The 16,618-nt window shown below is 43.0% G+C and overlaps 1 protein-coding gene across 13 annotated transcripts in view; it reads left to right on the top strand.

The window, feature by feature from the left end:
- NAV3 (neuron navigator 3) overlaps positions 1-16,618 on the top strand; it is an 837,776-nt gene that overhangs the window by 805,950 nt on the left and 15,208 nt on the right. For all 13 annotated transcript variants that reach the window (XM_073651894.1, XM_073651888.1, XM_073651886.1 and 10 more), the window contains 2 exons: positions 14,173-14,291; positions 16,363-16,563. In XM_073651894.1, coding sequence (XP_073507995.1) covers positions 14,173-14,291; positions 16,363-16,563 — 320 coding nt within the window. The remainder of the gene's footprint in view (positions 1-14,172; positions 14,292-16,362; positions 16,564-16,618) is intronic.

Genomic DNA, 16,618 nt, shown 5'->3' with positions numbered 1-16,618 from the left:
CACTGGTGTTTTGTGGAAAAGCACATGTACACTGTGTTCCAAATTATTATGCAAAAAGTGTTTAGGAGTGATAAGGGAAGAATTTGTTTGTTTGTCAGTTAAACTCATTGATGGTGATGTGTGTCAGGGCTCTTTATATCACTGTAAGCAATTGCAGACACCTGTGCTAATTAGTTTGGCAGGTGTGTCCAATGAAAGGCAAGACTACTTAAGAAGGCTGTCTCACATTATTAAGCAGCCTACATTTTCTGCCAAAATGGGAAAGAAAAAGGATGTGTCGGCTGCTGAGAAGCAACAAATTGTGGAGTGTTTAGGTCAAGGCATGACTACAATCAACATTGTGCGATGATCAGGATGAAGTGTCTTGGCAATCAAGAAGTATGTAGCTGATTCACAGTACACACGTGTGCGTGCTGATACGGGCAAATTGAGGACTCTTTCCTACAGGCAATTACGTCAGGTTAAAAGAGCAGCGGCAAAAAAGCCTTGTCATAGCAGCAGACAAGTTTTTGAAGCTGCTGGTGCCTCCAACGTCCCCCGAACAACAAGATGCAGGGTCCTTCAGAGGTTTGCAGCTGTGCTTATGCCATCCTGTCGACCTCCTCTATCCACTTCACACAAGCAGAAACGGCTCCAGTGGGCCAAACATTACATGAAGACTGATTTCAAAACTGTTTTGTTCACGGATGAGTGCCGTGCAGCGCTCGATGGTCCAGATGGATGGAGTGGAGGATGGCTGGTTGATGGACACCCCACGCAAACACGGCTACAGCGCCAACAAGGAGGAGGTGGAGTAATGTTTTGGGCTGGAATCATGGGGAGAGAGATTGTCGGCCCCTTTAGGATCCCTGAAGGCGCTAAAGATGAACTCCATAATGTATGTGGATTTTCTCAAACAGCACTTCCTGCCATGGTTCAAGAAGAAGAACCATGTATTTCACAGCAAGATCATTTTTTTGCATGATAATGCACCATCTCATGCTGCACATAAAACATCTGCATCTCTGGCTGATATGGGCATAAAAGGGGACAAACTTATGGTGTGACCCCCATGCTCCCCTGACCTCTACCCCATTCAGAACCTCTGGAGCATCATCCAAAGGAGTGTCTATGATGGCGGGAGGCAGTTCACATCTAAGCAACAGCTCTGGGAGGGTATTCTGTCCTCATGCAAAACAATTGAAGCAGAAACCATCCAAAACCTGACAAATTCAATGGACGAGAGAGTTCAGAAGGTCCTTTCGAACAAGGGGTCCTATGTGAAAATGTAACATCACCTAGAATAAAGTTTTGAGTTGAAAACTGTTTGATTTCAGTTTCTAATAACCTGCTAATGCTTATAATTTCAAAAATGACCATTTTTTTGGTGTTTATTAAAATGAAAAGGTTGATCGAAAAGTTTGGGGGATCTAAGAGTGTGGCAACCCAGTAGTCATGATTACTTCGAATTCTGACAATATGAGGGTCATGTTGCAGGTAGTGCAGCAAGAAGGCACTTATGTGTCTTGCGCATCTCGGAGCCCCAAAATTATTTTCCGGGCTAGATGCAGCTAAAAATTATTATTTATTTTAAATCTGGTGGAGCTTAGTATAGATGGGCTAATAGGATCAGTGCTGCACACTGCTACAAAGCCCAAATTATTTTCCAGTCAAGATACAGATAAACATGATTAGTAATTTGAAAGCTTAAAACGGTTGGTAGGGTGATTTTAACCAATCATCAAGCTTTTACTCTCCCCAGGATGACACAGGGGTAGAAAAGTCATTTCGGATCCATGATTTGTTCATCTTTATGAACGTGAGTCTGTCTACATTATCAGTGGAGAGCCGCGTGCGCTTATCTGTCAGCACACCACCAGCAGCGCTGAACACACGTTCAGACAGAACGCTGGCTGCGGGGCATGACAAGATCTCCAAGGCGTAAGTGGCTAGCTCCGGCCATTTATCCAGATTGGAAGCCCAAAAAGAGCAAGGGTCCAGTGACACAGTCATGGCTTCAATGTTTACTTGGAGATACTCCTATACCATCGTCTCTAGGCGTTGACTATGTGTCAGACTTCTTGTCTCCTGTGGCCTTGCAAAGGATGGGCTAAAAAAGTGGTGAAATGATTCCGCAAAATTGATGTTACCAGCAGATACTGTGGTTCTGTTACGGTTTGAGTGCTGAACACTTGACGGTCCCACGGTTGGCAAGTTGGAACTGTGAGATTCACTACGTGCACCACTGGTGTTTTGTGGAAAAGCACATGTAAGATTCTGCAACAGTCTCTGCTGATACTCCTGCATGCGTGCATCCCTTTCTATGGCAGGAATAATTTCAGCAAATTTACTTTTGTACCGGGGATCTAACAGTGTGGCAACCCAGTAGTCAGGATTATTTCTAATTCTCACAATTCGAGGGTCATGTTGCAGGTAGTGCAGCAAGAAGGCACTCATGTGTGTTGCGCATCCAGGAGCACCAAGTCCCTGTTGTGTTGGTGGCGAGGTAACAATCATGCTTCCTTCCTCTGTCCTCTCCCCCCAACCTCGCACAACAGAAATGTGATCAAGGTCTCCCTCATCTGATGAGTCTTCCATCAGTTCGTCCTCCACTTCTTCCTGGGCTCCTGCACCTTCCTCACTAGTTTGGCTGCTACCATGCGCCCTGGTAAAACCATCTCCCCCACCCTCACATGCCTGCCGCCTTGGTGCTGCCGACCGTCTGGACCTTGCAGATGTTAGCCCTTCCGCATACAACTCCTCCTCCTCTACTTCCTCCACCTCCTCTTGTGCCACCACCTGACTCCGAATTCTGTTTAACATGTGCTCCAGCATGTAAATCACCGGAATAGTCATGCTGATAATGGCATCGTCAGCACTAAACATCTTCGTCGCCATTTCAAAACTGTGCAGAAGGGTGCATAGGTCCCTGATCTGAGACCACTCCTCCAGCGTGATTTGCCCCACCTCCGGATCTCGTTGGCCCAGGCTATACGTCAGAACGTATTGCACCAGGGCTTGTCGGTGCTGCCACAGTCGCTGCAACATGTGCAGAGTTGAATTCCACCGGGTAGGCACATCGCATTTTAGCCTGTGAAGTGGCAGGCCCAACGACTTCTGTAGAGATGTAAGTCGCTGAGCTGCGGGATGCGAACGGCGGAAGTGAGCACACAGCGACCGTGCCCTCTGCAGAAGGCCATCTAGTCTGGGATAGTGGGCTAAAAATTGCTGGACAACCAGGTTCAACACGTGAGCCATACAAGGCACGTGTGTGACATTGCCCTGGCGAAGGGCCGCACCCAGGTTTGCAGCATTGTCGCACACGGCCTTCCCTGGTTTCAGGTCCAGTGGAGACAACCATTCATGAAATTGGTTCTCCAGAGCTGACCACAACTCCTCAGCTGTGTGACTCACATTTCCCAGACATTTCAAAGTAAAAACCGCCTGATGACGTTGAGCCCTACTGCCAGCATAGTAAGGAGGTGTGCAGGATCCCTTCTGCGCAGTTAGAAAGCTTGTGGCATGACCAGTCAGGCTTTGGGTGCAGGTGGAAGACCGAGAGGAGGTTGAGGAGGCAGAAGCAGTGGAGGAACTTTGACATAAAGAGGATTGACGCACAACTCGTGGGGACGGCAAGACTTGGACAGCAGCCCCTTGTCCTGCTGTCACCATAGTTACCCAGTGCCCAGTCAGCGACATGTAACGCCCCTGTCCATGCCTACTCGTCCAAGTGTCTGTGGTGAAATGCACCCTGTCACACACAGAGTTTCTCAAAGAAGCGGTGATGTTGTGTGCGACATGCTGGTGGAGCGCAGGCACACCTTTCTTTGAGAAGTAGTGCCGACTGGGCATCTGGTACTGGGGCACTGCGACGGACATAAGGTCTCGAAAATCCTCTGTGTCCACCAGGCGGAAAGGCAGCATTTCTGTAGCCAAGAGCTTGCAGATGGTGAAATTCAACCTCTTAGCTTTCTCATGGCTAGGAGGAAATGGTCTTTTACTTGTCCACATCTGAGGGACCGAGGGCTGGCTATTGTGCTTAGACGGGGTTGATAAGGGTGTCCCCGGCAAACTGCCGGTCTGTGAGGAAGATGCAGGCGGACATGTTAGGTTGCCTTGATCCAAAGGTGGTGCTATCGATGTCGGACAGCGCTCAACACCAGCTGTTACCACTTCCAAAGAAAATGATGACCTGCCAATCACGCTGGCTGTTGCGGGTAAAGAGGTGGCAGGTCTGCGCCCCAAAACAGGTGTGACTGCTGTCCCCCCAGTCACAGAGGATGAAGAGGCCGCGGATGCACAAGATATGGCAGACGGTGGTTGGCCCGGCCGGCTAGGCCGCATTGTAGCACACTGAGCTTCCCACTGCAACTTATGCTTCATGTCCATGTGCCGGTTCATGCATGAAGTACTCAAACTATGTATTTTTTAGCCTCTACTTAGCTTTTGCTGACAAATGTTACAGATAACACGAGTTGGGTCATCTTTATCGATCTGAAAAAATGCCCAGGCTATGCAAGGCTTAGCACCCATGCGACCTGAAGAGCCACCACGACTTGTGGTGAGAGGCAGAGTTGTGTTTGAGGATGCAGTTGTTGACGTGCTTCCAGTACTACGTCTCTGTCCAGGAAGGCGCAACCTGACCTCGTCGTCACTAGCATCTTCCTCCACCTCCTCTGCTGACCTCATCTCTTGGCTGACTGTGGGTTGACAGTAAGTGGGATCTCCAACCTCATCATCATCACCCTGTGCGTTATCACACCCGTCGTCCTCAGAGCCAACCTGTTCCTGCCCAGACAAAAAACTAAAGTTGTCGCTCCAATCAGGTATTTGAGTCTCATCATCGTCTTCCTCATTGTCTCCACCAACAGGAGTTACAGTTTGGGAATGAGGGTCTACATTATGGTCAGAACCTTCTGCGTCTGGTCCTGGATCCGATTCATAAAGATTCTGGGCATCAGTGCAGATCATTTCCTCGTCTGGATTCACAGAAGAGCTGGAGTCGACCTCTGATTCCCAGGCTATAGTATGAGTAAACAGCTCTGCAGACTCAACCATCTGTTCTACCTCATACTCAGACGGGCAGCTGGAGATTTGGGAGCTGTGAGGAAGCAAGTGCGATTGGGGTGACACCTTTGAGGACTGGAGTATTTGTGATGTTGAAGTTGATGTGGAGGAGAGCCCACTTAAAGGAGCACTTGATATCCGTTGAAGCACCTGCTGTTTTTGTGCCTCATCTGGAATTTGTAGCGATTGGCGTGGCCGTAAGAAAGGGATCTTATCACATTGTCCGCTAAAAGAAGTAGACATTTTAGTTTGGCTGGAAGATGGTCTTTCTTCTGCAGATGTTACTGTTGCTTTAACACCTACCCCACGGACACAACCTTTTTTCCCCTTCCCAACATGCCTATTCCCCTTTCCACCAGCAGCAGGCCTTTTTCCACTCATTTTGGTGGTTAACTAATTCACAACTCTGGAGTTGTTTGCACAAAAAAACAATGGATGGGAACCGAGCAGAGCTGAGTGGCCAAACTGTGGTATTAGGCCAAAACTATTGGCTGGGTTAGATGCAGAAAAAAATTATATTCAATTTGCAACCTGATGGAGGTCAGTATAGATGGACTAATAGAGAAAGTCCCACACACTGCTAGAAAGCCAAATATTTTTTCAGAGCTAGATTCAGACAAAAAATTATTTTTAATTTGCAACCTGATGGAGGTCAGTATAGATGGACTAATAGAGAAAGTCCCACACACTGCTAGAAGGCCAAATATTTTTTCAGAGCTAGATGCAGACAAAAAATTGTTTTCAGTTTGCAACCTGATGGAGGTCAGTATAGATGGACTAATAGAGAAAGTCCCACACACTGCTAGAAGGCCAAATATTTTTTCAGAGCTAGATGCAGACAAAAAATTATTTTCAGTTTGCAACCTGATGGAGGTCAGTATAGATGGACTAATAGAACAAGTCCCACACACAGCTAGAAGCCCAAATATTTTTTCAGAGGTAGATGCAGAAAAAAATTATATTCAGTTTGCAACCTGATGGAGGTCTGTATAGATGGATTAATAGAACAAGTCCTACACACAGCTAGAAGCCCAATATTTTTTCAGAGGTAGATGCAGAAAAAAAATATATTCAGTTTGCAACCTGATGGAGGTCAGTATAGATGGACTAATAGAGAAAGTCTCACACACTGCTAGAAGGCCAAATATTTTTTCAGAGCTAGATGCAGACAAAAAATTATTTTTAATTTGCAACCTGATGGAGGTCAGTATAGATGGACTAATAGAGAAAGTCCCACACACTGCTAGAAGGCCAAATATTTTTTCAGAGCTGGATGCAGATAAAAATTATTTTTAATTTGCAACCTGATGGAGGTCAGTATAGATGGACTAACAGAGAAAGTCCCACACACTGCTAGAAGGCCAAATATTTTTTCAGAGGTGGATGCAGATAAAAATTATTTTTAATTTGCAACCTGATGGAGGTCAGTATAGATGGACTAATAGAGAAAGTCCCACACACTGCTAGAAGGCCAAATATTTTTTCAGAGCTAGATGCAGAAAAAAATTATATTCAGTTTGCAACCTGATGGAGGTCAGTATAGATGGACTAATAGAACAAGTCCCACACACAGCTAGAAGCCCAAATATTTTTTCAGAGGTAGATGCAGATAAAAAATATTTTTAATTTGCAACTTGATGGAGGTCAGTATAGATGGACTAATAGAGAAAGTCCCACACACTGGTAGAAGGCCAAATATTTTTTCAGAGCTAGATGCAGAAAAAAATTATATTCAGTTTGCAACCTGATGGAGGTCAGTATAGATGGACTAATAGAACAAGTCCCACACACAGCTAGAAGCCCAAATATTTTTTCAGAGGGAGATGCAGATAAAAATTATTTTTAATTTGCAACCTGATGGAGGTCAGTATAGATGGACTAATAGAGAAAGTCCCACACACTGCTAGAAGGCCAAATATTTTTTCAGAGCTGGATGCAGACAAAAAATTATTTTCAGTTTGCAACCTGATGGAGGTCAGTATAGATGGACTAATAGAACAAGTCCCACACACAGCTAGAAGCCCAAATATTTTTTCAGAGGTAGATGCAGAAAAAAATTATATTCAGTTTGCAACCTGATGGAGGTCTGTATAGATGGATTAATAGAACAAGTCCTACACACAGCTAGAAGCCCAATATTTTTTCAGAGGTAGATGCAGAAAAAATATATATTCAGTTTGCAACCTGATGGAGCTCAGTATAGATGGACTAATAGAGAAAGTCCCACACACTGCTAGAAGGCCAAATATTTTTTCAGAGCTCGATGCAGACAAAAAATTATTTTTAATTTGCAACCTGATGGAGGTCAGTATAGATGGACTAACAGAGAAAGTCCCACACACTGCTAGAAGGCCAAATATTTTTTCAGAGCTGGATGCAGATAAAAATTATTTTTAATTTGCAGCCTGATGGAGGTCAGTATAGATGGACTAATAGAGAAAGTCCCACACACTGCTAGAAGGCCAAATATTTTTTCAGAGCTGGATGCAGATAAAAATTATTTTTAATATGCAACCTGATGGAGGTCAGTATAGATGGACTAATAGAGAAAGTCCCACACACTGCTAGAAGGCCAAATTTTTTTTCAGAGCTAGATGCAGAAAAAAATTATATTCAGTTTGCAACCTGATGGAGGTCAGTATAGATGGACTAATAGAACAAGTCCCACACACAGCTAGAAGCCCAAATATTTTTTCAGAGGTAGATGCAGATAAAAATTATTTTTAATTTGCAACCTGATGGAGGTCAGTATAGATGGACTAATAGAGAAAGTCCCACACACTGCTAGAAGGCCAAATATTTTTTCAGAGCTAGATGCAGACAAAAAATTATTTTCAGTTTGCAACCTGATGGAGGTCAGTATAGATGGACTAATAGAACAAGTCCCACACACAGCTAGAAGCCCAAATATTTTTTCAGAGGTAGATGCAGAAAAAAATTATATTCAGTTTGCAACCTGATGGAGGTCTGTATAGATGGATTAATAGAACAAGTCCCACACACAGCTAGAAGCCCAATATTTTTTCAGAGGTAGATACAGAAAAATATATATTCAGTTTGCAACCTGATGGAGGTCAGTATAGATGGACTAATAGAACAAGTCCCACACACTGCTAGAAGCCCAAATATTTTTTCAGAGGTAGATGTAGAAAAAAATTATATTCAGTTTGCAACCTGATGGAGGTCTGTATAGATGGATTAATAGAACAAGTCCCACACACAGCTAGAAGCCCAAGATTTTTTCAGAGCTAGATGCAGAAAAAAATTATATTCAGTTTGCAACCTGATGGAGGTCAGTATAGATGGACTAATAGAACAAGTCCCACACACTGCTAGAAGGCCAAATATTTTTTCAGAGCTAGATGCAGACAAAAAATTATTTTTAATTTGCAACCTGATGGAGGTCAGTATAGATGGACTAACAGAGAAAGTCCCACACACTGCTAGAAGGCCAAATATTTTTTCAGAGCTGGATGCAGATAAAAATTATTTTTAATTTGCAGCCTGATGGAGGTCAGTATAGATGGACTAATAGAGAAAGTCCCACACACTGCTAGAAGGCCAAATATTTTTTCAGAGCTGGATGCAGATAAAAATTATTTTTAATATGCAACCTGATGGAGGTCAGTATAGATGGACTAATAGAGAAAGTCCCACACACTGCTAGAAGGCCAAATTTTTTTTCAGAGCTAGATGCAGAAAAAAATTATATTCAGTTTGCAACCTGATGGAGGTCAGTATAGATGGACTAATAGAACAAGTCCCACACACAGCTAGAAGCCCAAATATTTTTTCAGAGGTAGATGCAGATAAAAATTATTTTTAATTTGCAACCTGATGGAGGTCAGTATAGATGGACTAATAGAGAAAGTCCCACACACTGCTAGAAGGCCAAATATTTTTTCAGAGCTAGATGCAGACAAAAAATTGTTTTCAGTTTGCAACCTGATGGAGGTCAGTATAGATGGACTAATAGAACAAGTCCCACACACAGCTAGAAGCCCAAATATTTTTTCAGAGGTAGATGCAGAAAAAAATTATATTCAGTTTGCAACCTGATGGAGGTCTGTATAGATGGATTAATAGAACAAGTCCTACACACAGCTAGAAGCCCAATATTTTTTCAGAGGTAGATACAGAAAAAAATATATTCAGTTTGCAACCTGATGGAGGTCAGTATAGATGGACTAATAGAACAAGTCCCACACACTGCTAGAAGCCCAAATATTTTTTCAGAGGTAGATGTAGAAAAAAATTATATTCAGTTTGCAACCTGATGGAGGTCTGTATAGATGGATTAATAGAACAAGTCCCACACACAGCTAGAAGCCCAAGATTTTTTCAGAGCTAGATGCAGAAAAAAATTATATTCAGTTTGCAACCTGATGGAGGTCAGTATAGATGGACTAATAGAACAAGTCCCACACACTGCTAGAAGCCCAAATATTTTTTCAGAGCTAGATGCAGAAAAAAATTATATTCAATTTGCAACCTGATGGAGGTCAGTATAGATGGACTAATAGAATGATGCTATGCCCAAAATATTTTACTTCACTAGGTGCAGTAAAAAAATTGGTATTCTATACACAGGTGGTATATCTTGCAACACAGATAGGCTACTCCACTGACTAACACACTCTGCAATAGGCCAAAAAGGATTAGCTTTGCTAGATTCAGCCAAATGCTGTGAAAAAAACTTGCACAGCACTGGCACAGACCTGCCTGGCAAAAACTGATAGGAACTGATGTAACCTAGTCCTGAAAAGGACTCCAATTACAATTAGTCTTTACTCCCACAATCTATCTATTTAAGAGCACAGACCTGCCTGATAAAAGTCGTAGGAAATGCTGTAACCTAGTCCTTAAAAGGACTGCAATCACAACTATTCCCTACTCCCAAGCTATCTGTAGATTTGTGCGAAAATTGGCTTGAAATTAACAAGGTATAGCGCACACAGCAACAGCGGTGCCGTCTAACACGCAGCTGCAGCAGTGAGAAAATGGTGGCGATGGGGAAAATGGCTTGGTCTTATAGGGCAAGGACATGTGACATACACTGCCAATGACACATGCCCTTGCTTGTGTGAAAAAAGCACTTTGCTCCGTGTGTGCGCTGCTGATAGGCTGACAGATTGCACCTCCCCACTGTAAATGCGGGAAAGAGAAAAAAAAAATGGAGATCTTCATTATTCCTGCAGAGATCCATCCCCTGCCCCTCCCCCCACCCCGCTGTACACTCAAACTGCATATTAACATTAATTTTCATCATTACTGACAAAAAATTCAGTTATGATTTTGGTGCACGAACAGTTATCGAACATAACCTCGAACAGCCGAATTTTTCTCAAATCGTTCGTGTTCGCCGAACGGCTCGAACACCGCCCAAAACAGCTCAAATTTGAGATTGGCGAACAGTTCGAGTAGAACAACGCTCATCTCTAATCATAAAAAGTAGTGGCCAACTTCTTTAAATGGAGTCTGTCAGCACAGAATGACTGTTCAAACCAAGTACAGGCTCTCTGTGCAAACAGTTCAGTGCACCTTCCCACCTACTTGTTTTCTCTCTACCACCACCTTTGATTGATAGCTCTGGCTTTATAGCGCCAGAAAAGGGTTGAGATAGATTGAAAACAAGTAGGTGCGAAGGTTCACTGAAGTGTTTGGCCACACCAAGGGTGCACCAAGTGCCTGTATTTGGTTTGTACAGTCATTCTGTGCTGACAGTCTCTCTTTAATGTATTACATGTCGGTGGTGGAAAATTAAAAGGTGTCTCCATGAGAGGAGTCTAAGAGACCATTGTTGACTCTCTGCTATTAAGGCAACCCATTACAGTGCTTGTGTCACAGTAGGTGGGGTCATTGGGTGACAGAGAGAGGTCCCTCCCTATGTTAAACCTAGATGCAGTGGTCAGTGGAGACCATGGCCTTTGAAGGGTTAAGTGCCTAGGATTGGAGTAATCTCTGATCTTGGCTAATAGAGTAGAATGTAAGCTGTATAAGAGATCTAGCACTCACAAGTGATGGCTTGGGCTCTCCTCCTGTGCCCTCATCATCTCTGCACTGTTATCGGTTCTGTGTTTTGCATTAACTACTTTTGTGCTGTAATATAATAGCACATCAGAGTGTGAGAATGGGTTAAATTACTTTTTTTTGCTTTCTTATACTATGGATTTGTCTTCAGTACTGTTATTCTAACATTTAACATAATTTTATATCTGCTTATCTGATATGCAATTGGTTATCTTGCTTGTTATGTTATATGATGCCATGACCTTGAGTTTTTTCCTTCTCACTATGTTCTCTGTGCACTGCACAGATTTCATATACATTTTATTAGACACGTCAGCATTAAAAACTTTGCAACAATTTACTTTATTTTTTTAATAAGACCGTCTTCATTTTGGAGCTCTGTATACTTTGCTTTCTGTTTCTTATCCCTTTGTCTTATCTGTCCTTATCTGTTCAACCACCTTACAATCCAATCTGAAACACTGGAACTTGTTCAATCTTTTATGTCAAACACATGGAAGGTTGCTGAAATCTAGATAAGCTGCATCTACTGCTCCACACTGATCTATTACCTTAATCGTCCAGTCAAAAAAATCAATTTCAAGGTTTGAGTAATATGATCTCTCCTCGCTGCAAGTCACTGGACTTTGGATTTTAAACAATTCTTTCTTTCAAGTGTTTTGTACTGTATTTACACTTCTGAAAACAAGGTCACTGACTTGTAGCTTTCTGCCATGTATTTTACTCTGATTATTTATACTTTGAGGGTCACATCAGCACAAATTTTCAAGAGTAAAAAGCCTAGTTTTGCTGCAGTTACATGTTCTTAGCTATTAAGGAATTTTCTCCATCTGTCAACTTAATGAGAATCTATCATCAGAAAAGGACCTATTGTTTGCAACAGCATTTTGGGTTTCATGTAGAGTATTTCTGAAAAATGGTTGTGTGTCTTTTCATATCACAATCTTTATAAACAAAAAAAAAAAAAACACAAAACAAAATTGGCAATCTTGCAATTTTCAGTCACTGGGGCTATTTTAGACTCATACTTAATGGGAAGAATTTTCAGCAGGCTCCTTATCAGCACAGGCAGAATTATAATAACAGATAACACCTCTGTACACAGCTGATAACCATTCACAATATGCTTGTCCCAGCTGACCCTGCTCACCTCCCTTTACAGCGACCTTTGTACAGGCTCATTAGATACTTCAATACCAAAGATAGGGTCTGAGTTTGCTCATTATGACTTTTGTACATAAAACAACAGGTAATTAGAATCGAAAAAGTCTCAGTGGCCGGAGTCAACAATGCAAGATTAAATTTTTTTTTATACAGATTGTAATATGGAAAAAAATGGCTTCCAAATATTAATTTACCAGAAATACATAATTGAAACAATAAGTCATTTCCTGATGAAAATATTTATATTTATATTATATCATATTACTATGTTTAAAAGTAGGGGTGGGCTCTCAACATAGTAATAGGTAAAGTAAAATAATTACCTTGATTTCCCCCATTAAAAAAAGAACAATGCATTTACACTTGAGTGGGTCTCTTCTGCTTCTGGGGACCATAGTATCTACGATGGTTATGCCCATGCTTAAAACAGTCTTTCATGTGTCCAAAGTGGGTCTGTTCCATTGTAGAATTCTTAAAGGCATTATCTAGGACTTTGCTTATTTTTTACAATGTGGCTAAGATCTTCCAGGCAGGTAGTGGCTAACTGCCTGTCTGTTCTGCCAGGCACCAATCTCTGCTGGATCAGGGCAGGTATGGACTTCTCTTGCCTGTGATTCTACTGCTTTATTTGGCCTCACATCAACAGAGCAGTTCTTCCACTTCCAGTCTGCTCTGTCGAAAGGACATTTCTGCTGATTGACCGCCAGCTCCCCGCAGTTAGGCAGCAGGTAGCCGGCTGTCAATCAGTATGACATAGCCAGAGACACCCTGTCAACAGAGTAGAGCGGAAAAGAAGAAACTAGTCTGTTGACTTGACATCACCAAAAGCCGAGGAATCAAAAACAGGAGCTGACCGTGACCACTCTGAGCCAGCAGAGATTGACGCCATGCAGAACAGGCAGGTAGTTACCAACTACCTGTATGTTAGTTCTTAACCCCATAACAACAATTAACCAAAGTCACGGATAAACCCTTTAATCATTTAGCCCTTTATGTAAATTGCAATGGACAAGTCCGTAGGTATTATTATGATAATTAAACATACAACTCAATATAGTTGTGGCCAACAGTATTGAGACTGAAATTAATTTTGGTTTTGAAAGTTTGTTGCTTGAGTGTTTTCGGATCTTTTACTCAGATGTTTCCATGGCTACTGAAGTCCAATTTTAAGTATTTCATACGTTTTGACCCATATTTTTCAAGACTTCTGAAATTCTTCCTGGCTTGATGAATATTATCTACTGAACCAAATCCTGACCGATGGCAACCCATTCTTGTTTAATCAGTACTTGGAATTTATCACAATTTCTGTTTTAGTTTGTCCACCCGCTTTTTGAGGATTGACCACAGGTTCTCAATTAGATTAAGATATGGGGTTTTCCTAGCCCTGGGCCAAAATGTCAATATTTTATTCACTGAGCCACTTAGATTTAACTTTTTCCTTGTCAGATGGTGCTTCTTCATGCTGGAAAAAGCATTCTTCCAAACCTAATTTCTCCTGAATCGTTGTCAGATGTGGTCCTTGAAGTAGGTTTAGATCCCATCCTTTATTCATGGCAGTGAACAAAATTGTGAATGATTCCTTTCCCTTGATTAAAAACTAACCCCACACATGTAACGTCTCAGGATGCTTTACTGTTGCCATGACTCGGGTCTCAAGGTAAAGCCACCTTTTCCTCTCCGGACAACAATTCGTCCAGAAATTATAAACAGTATGGAGGTGGCTTCATCAGAAAATATAACTCTGCAGGAAGCACAGCGATTGTAGAGGACTGGAGTAAAATTATTTTCTCTGATGAAGCCCCCTTCAGACTTTTTGGGACATCTAGACACAGGGCTTGGCATATGTGATTTAGCATAGTCTTATAAAATGAAAGTACAATATGCTTAAAATCACCTTTAAAACAAATCAATACCTGTCTGTTTTCATAGGTCCTCGCCTTTTCCTTTCCTGCCCAATGGATGTGGATGGGTCCAAAATATGGTATACAGACCTTTGGAATTACTCTGTCATACCATATCTCCTAGAAGCTGTGAGAGAAGGACTTCAGGTATAAAGTCAAGTTGCAAAAGTAATAGTGAATTTAGTTAAATGTGTTCTTAACTATAAATTTAAAACTGTATTTGGTGAACTGTGGACCCTTAAACACCTTGTAGGTTGGTGGGGGTGCGGGTTTTGAGAACACTACCGTTCACTCAACCCAATCCGTGATGGTCTCAGGATCCAGACTCTTACTGATGTACAAGAAGTTTAAGAAACCACAGTATATCAAAAAGCTTTTAAAGATTCAGTTACCATATTTTTAGGACCATAAGACGCACTTTTTTCCTCCAAAATTTTGGAGGAAAATGGGGGGTGCTTCTTATAGTCAGAATGTTGGGGGGGGGGGTGTATATATATGTGGGGTGTGGAGGGAGCGGTATCGGTGGAGGAGCATGGCACAGGAGGCAGCAGCCGCCCGCTGCAGCCTACACTGTCCCCGCTGCTAAAGAAAATGAATATTCACTGCTCCCCACACCCATGAGGCATGGGGAGCACTGAATATTCATGCTCCTTAATAGCGGTATACAGTGTAGCCGCGCTGCGGCTGCTGCTGCCGGCTATCTCCTGTGCCCGCTGTTAAAGGGCATGAATATTCAACCTCTCTCCACGCCCATGGGTGTGGGGAGGGGATGAATATTCATGCCCTTTAATGAGCGGGCACAGGAGATAGCCGGCAGCAGCAGCCGCAGCGGGACTACTCTGTGTGCCGGCTATGAAGGAGAGTGAAGTCACTGCTCCCCGCGCACACAGTCCCGGCGTGGGGAGCAGTGACTTCCGGCAGCTGATCTCTCCTTGTGAGCCGCGCATGGCAGTGACGTCATGCGCGGCTCACATGGAGAGATCAGTGCAGGCAGACCGGACGCAGCGCTGGAGGAGAGAAGAGAGGTGAATATGAGTGTTTATTTTTTTTAATGTGCAGCCTGATGGGGATTAGGGGTGCCTGCATACCAGGACAGGGATTAGGGGTGCCATGCATACCAGGACAGGGATTAGGGGAGCCATGCATACCAGGACAGGGATTAGGGGTGCCAAGCATACCAGGACAGGGATGAGAGGTGCCATGCATACCAGGACAGGGATGAGGGGTGCCATGCCTACCAGGATAGGGATTAGGGGTTCCTGCATACCAGGACAGGTATGAGGGGTGCCATGCATAGCAGGACAGGGATTAGGGGTGCCATGCATACCAGGATAGGGATTAGGGGTGCCATGTATATCAGGACAGGGATGAGGGGTGTAATGCATACAAGGACAGGGATTAGGGGTGCCATGCATACCAGGACAGGGATGAGGGGTGCCATGCATACCAGGACAGGGATGAGGGGTGCCATGCATATCAGGACAGGCATGAGGGGTGCCATGCATACCAGGATTGGGGATGAGGGGTGCCATGCATACCAGGATAAGGATGAGGGAGCCATGCATATCAGGATAGGTATGAGGGGTGCCATGCAAACCAGGATAAGGATGAAGGGTGCCATGCATACCAGGATGGAGGGATGCCAGGCATACCAGGATGGGGATGGGGACCACATATAAAAGGAAGGGGGGCGGCATATATACCAGGATGGGGGATATTGTCAGAATTGGGGGACATTACCCCTATACCAGTGTCAGCAGAAGACCCCCTCCCCCTTAAAAGTGCATCATGACCACATCTTTTGCTTACATTTTTATTTTTTTATTTTCCTCCTCTAAAACCTAGGTGCGTCTTATGGTCGGGTGCGTCTTATAGTCCGATAAATACGGTACATTTTCTAAAACTCTAGGGCAGTACAATGCATTGGTTGGACACCATTTAACACACGCTATGCACTAAGTGTAGATTATACAGATGATTTGTTCCTTACCTTTGCACGTTTTTCATGAGAAATTGAAGTCAGGAGGCAAATTCAAGCAAAGATAAGGGTGGGTACATTTCTGCAATGTTGATCTCAATGGTGTCGCTGTGTAAATGTAAATTTTTAATTCAGAATGAGCAAGTGATAAATTTATGTAGGGCACATTAGTTACTAATTGAAAAATATGTCATAGCTTACTATTAGAACCTTTGATATTCATATGCATTGCATTTACAGATGTATGGTAAGCGAGCCCCTTGGGAAGACCCAGCAAGGTGGATAACAGACACGTTTCCTTGGAATTCTTGTTCTTCTCAGCATGAATGTCCAGCCTTACTTCAGTTACGGCCGGAAGATGTAGGGTATGATGGGTATGTCATCAAAGAGGGAACAGGCTCCAAAAATGTGCCAGAGAGTGACAAAGATGGAGATCCACTGGTAGGTTGAATGAAGGAATCACACTAAATGCTTTTTGATGACATATATAAATTTT

Source organism: Phyllobates terribilis, unplaced genomic scaffold (genome assembly GCF_046119375.1).
Source record: "Phyllobates terribilis strain yellow unplaced genomic scaffold, ASM4611937v1 Scaffold_11__3_contigs__length_659146591, whole genome shotgun sequence".
NCBI classification, from domain to species: domain Eukaryota; kingdom Metazoa; phylum Chordata; class Amphibia; order Anura; family Dendrobatidae; genus Phyllobates; species Phyllobates terribilis.
This window is presented reverse-complemented; position numbering and strand designations above follow the sequence as displayed.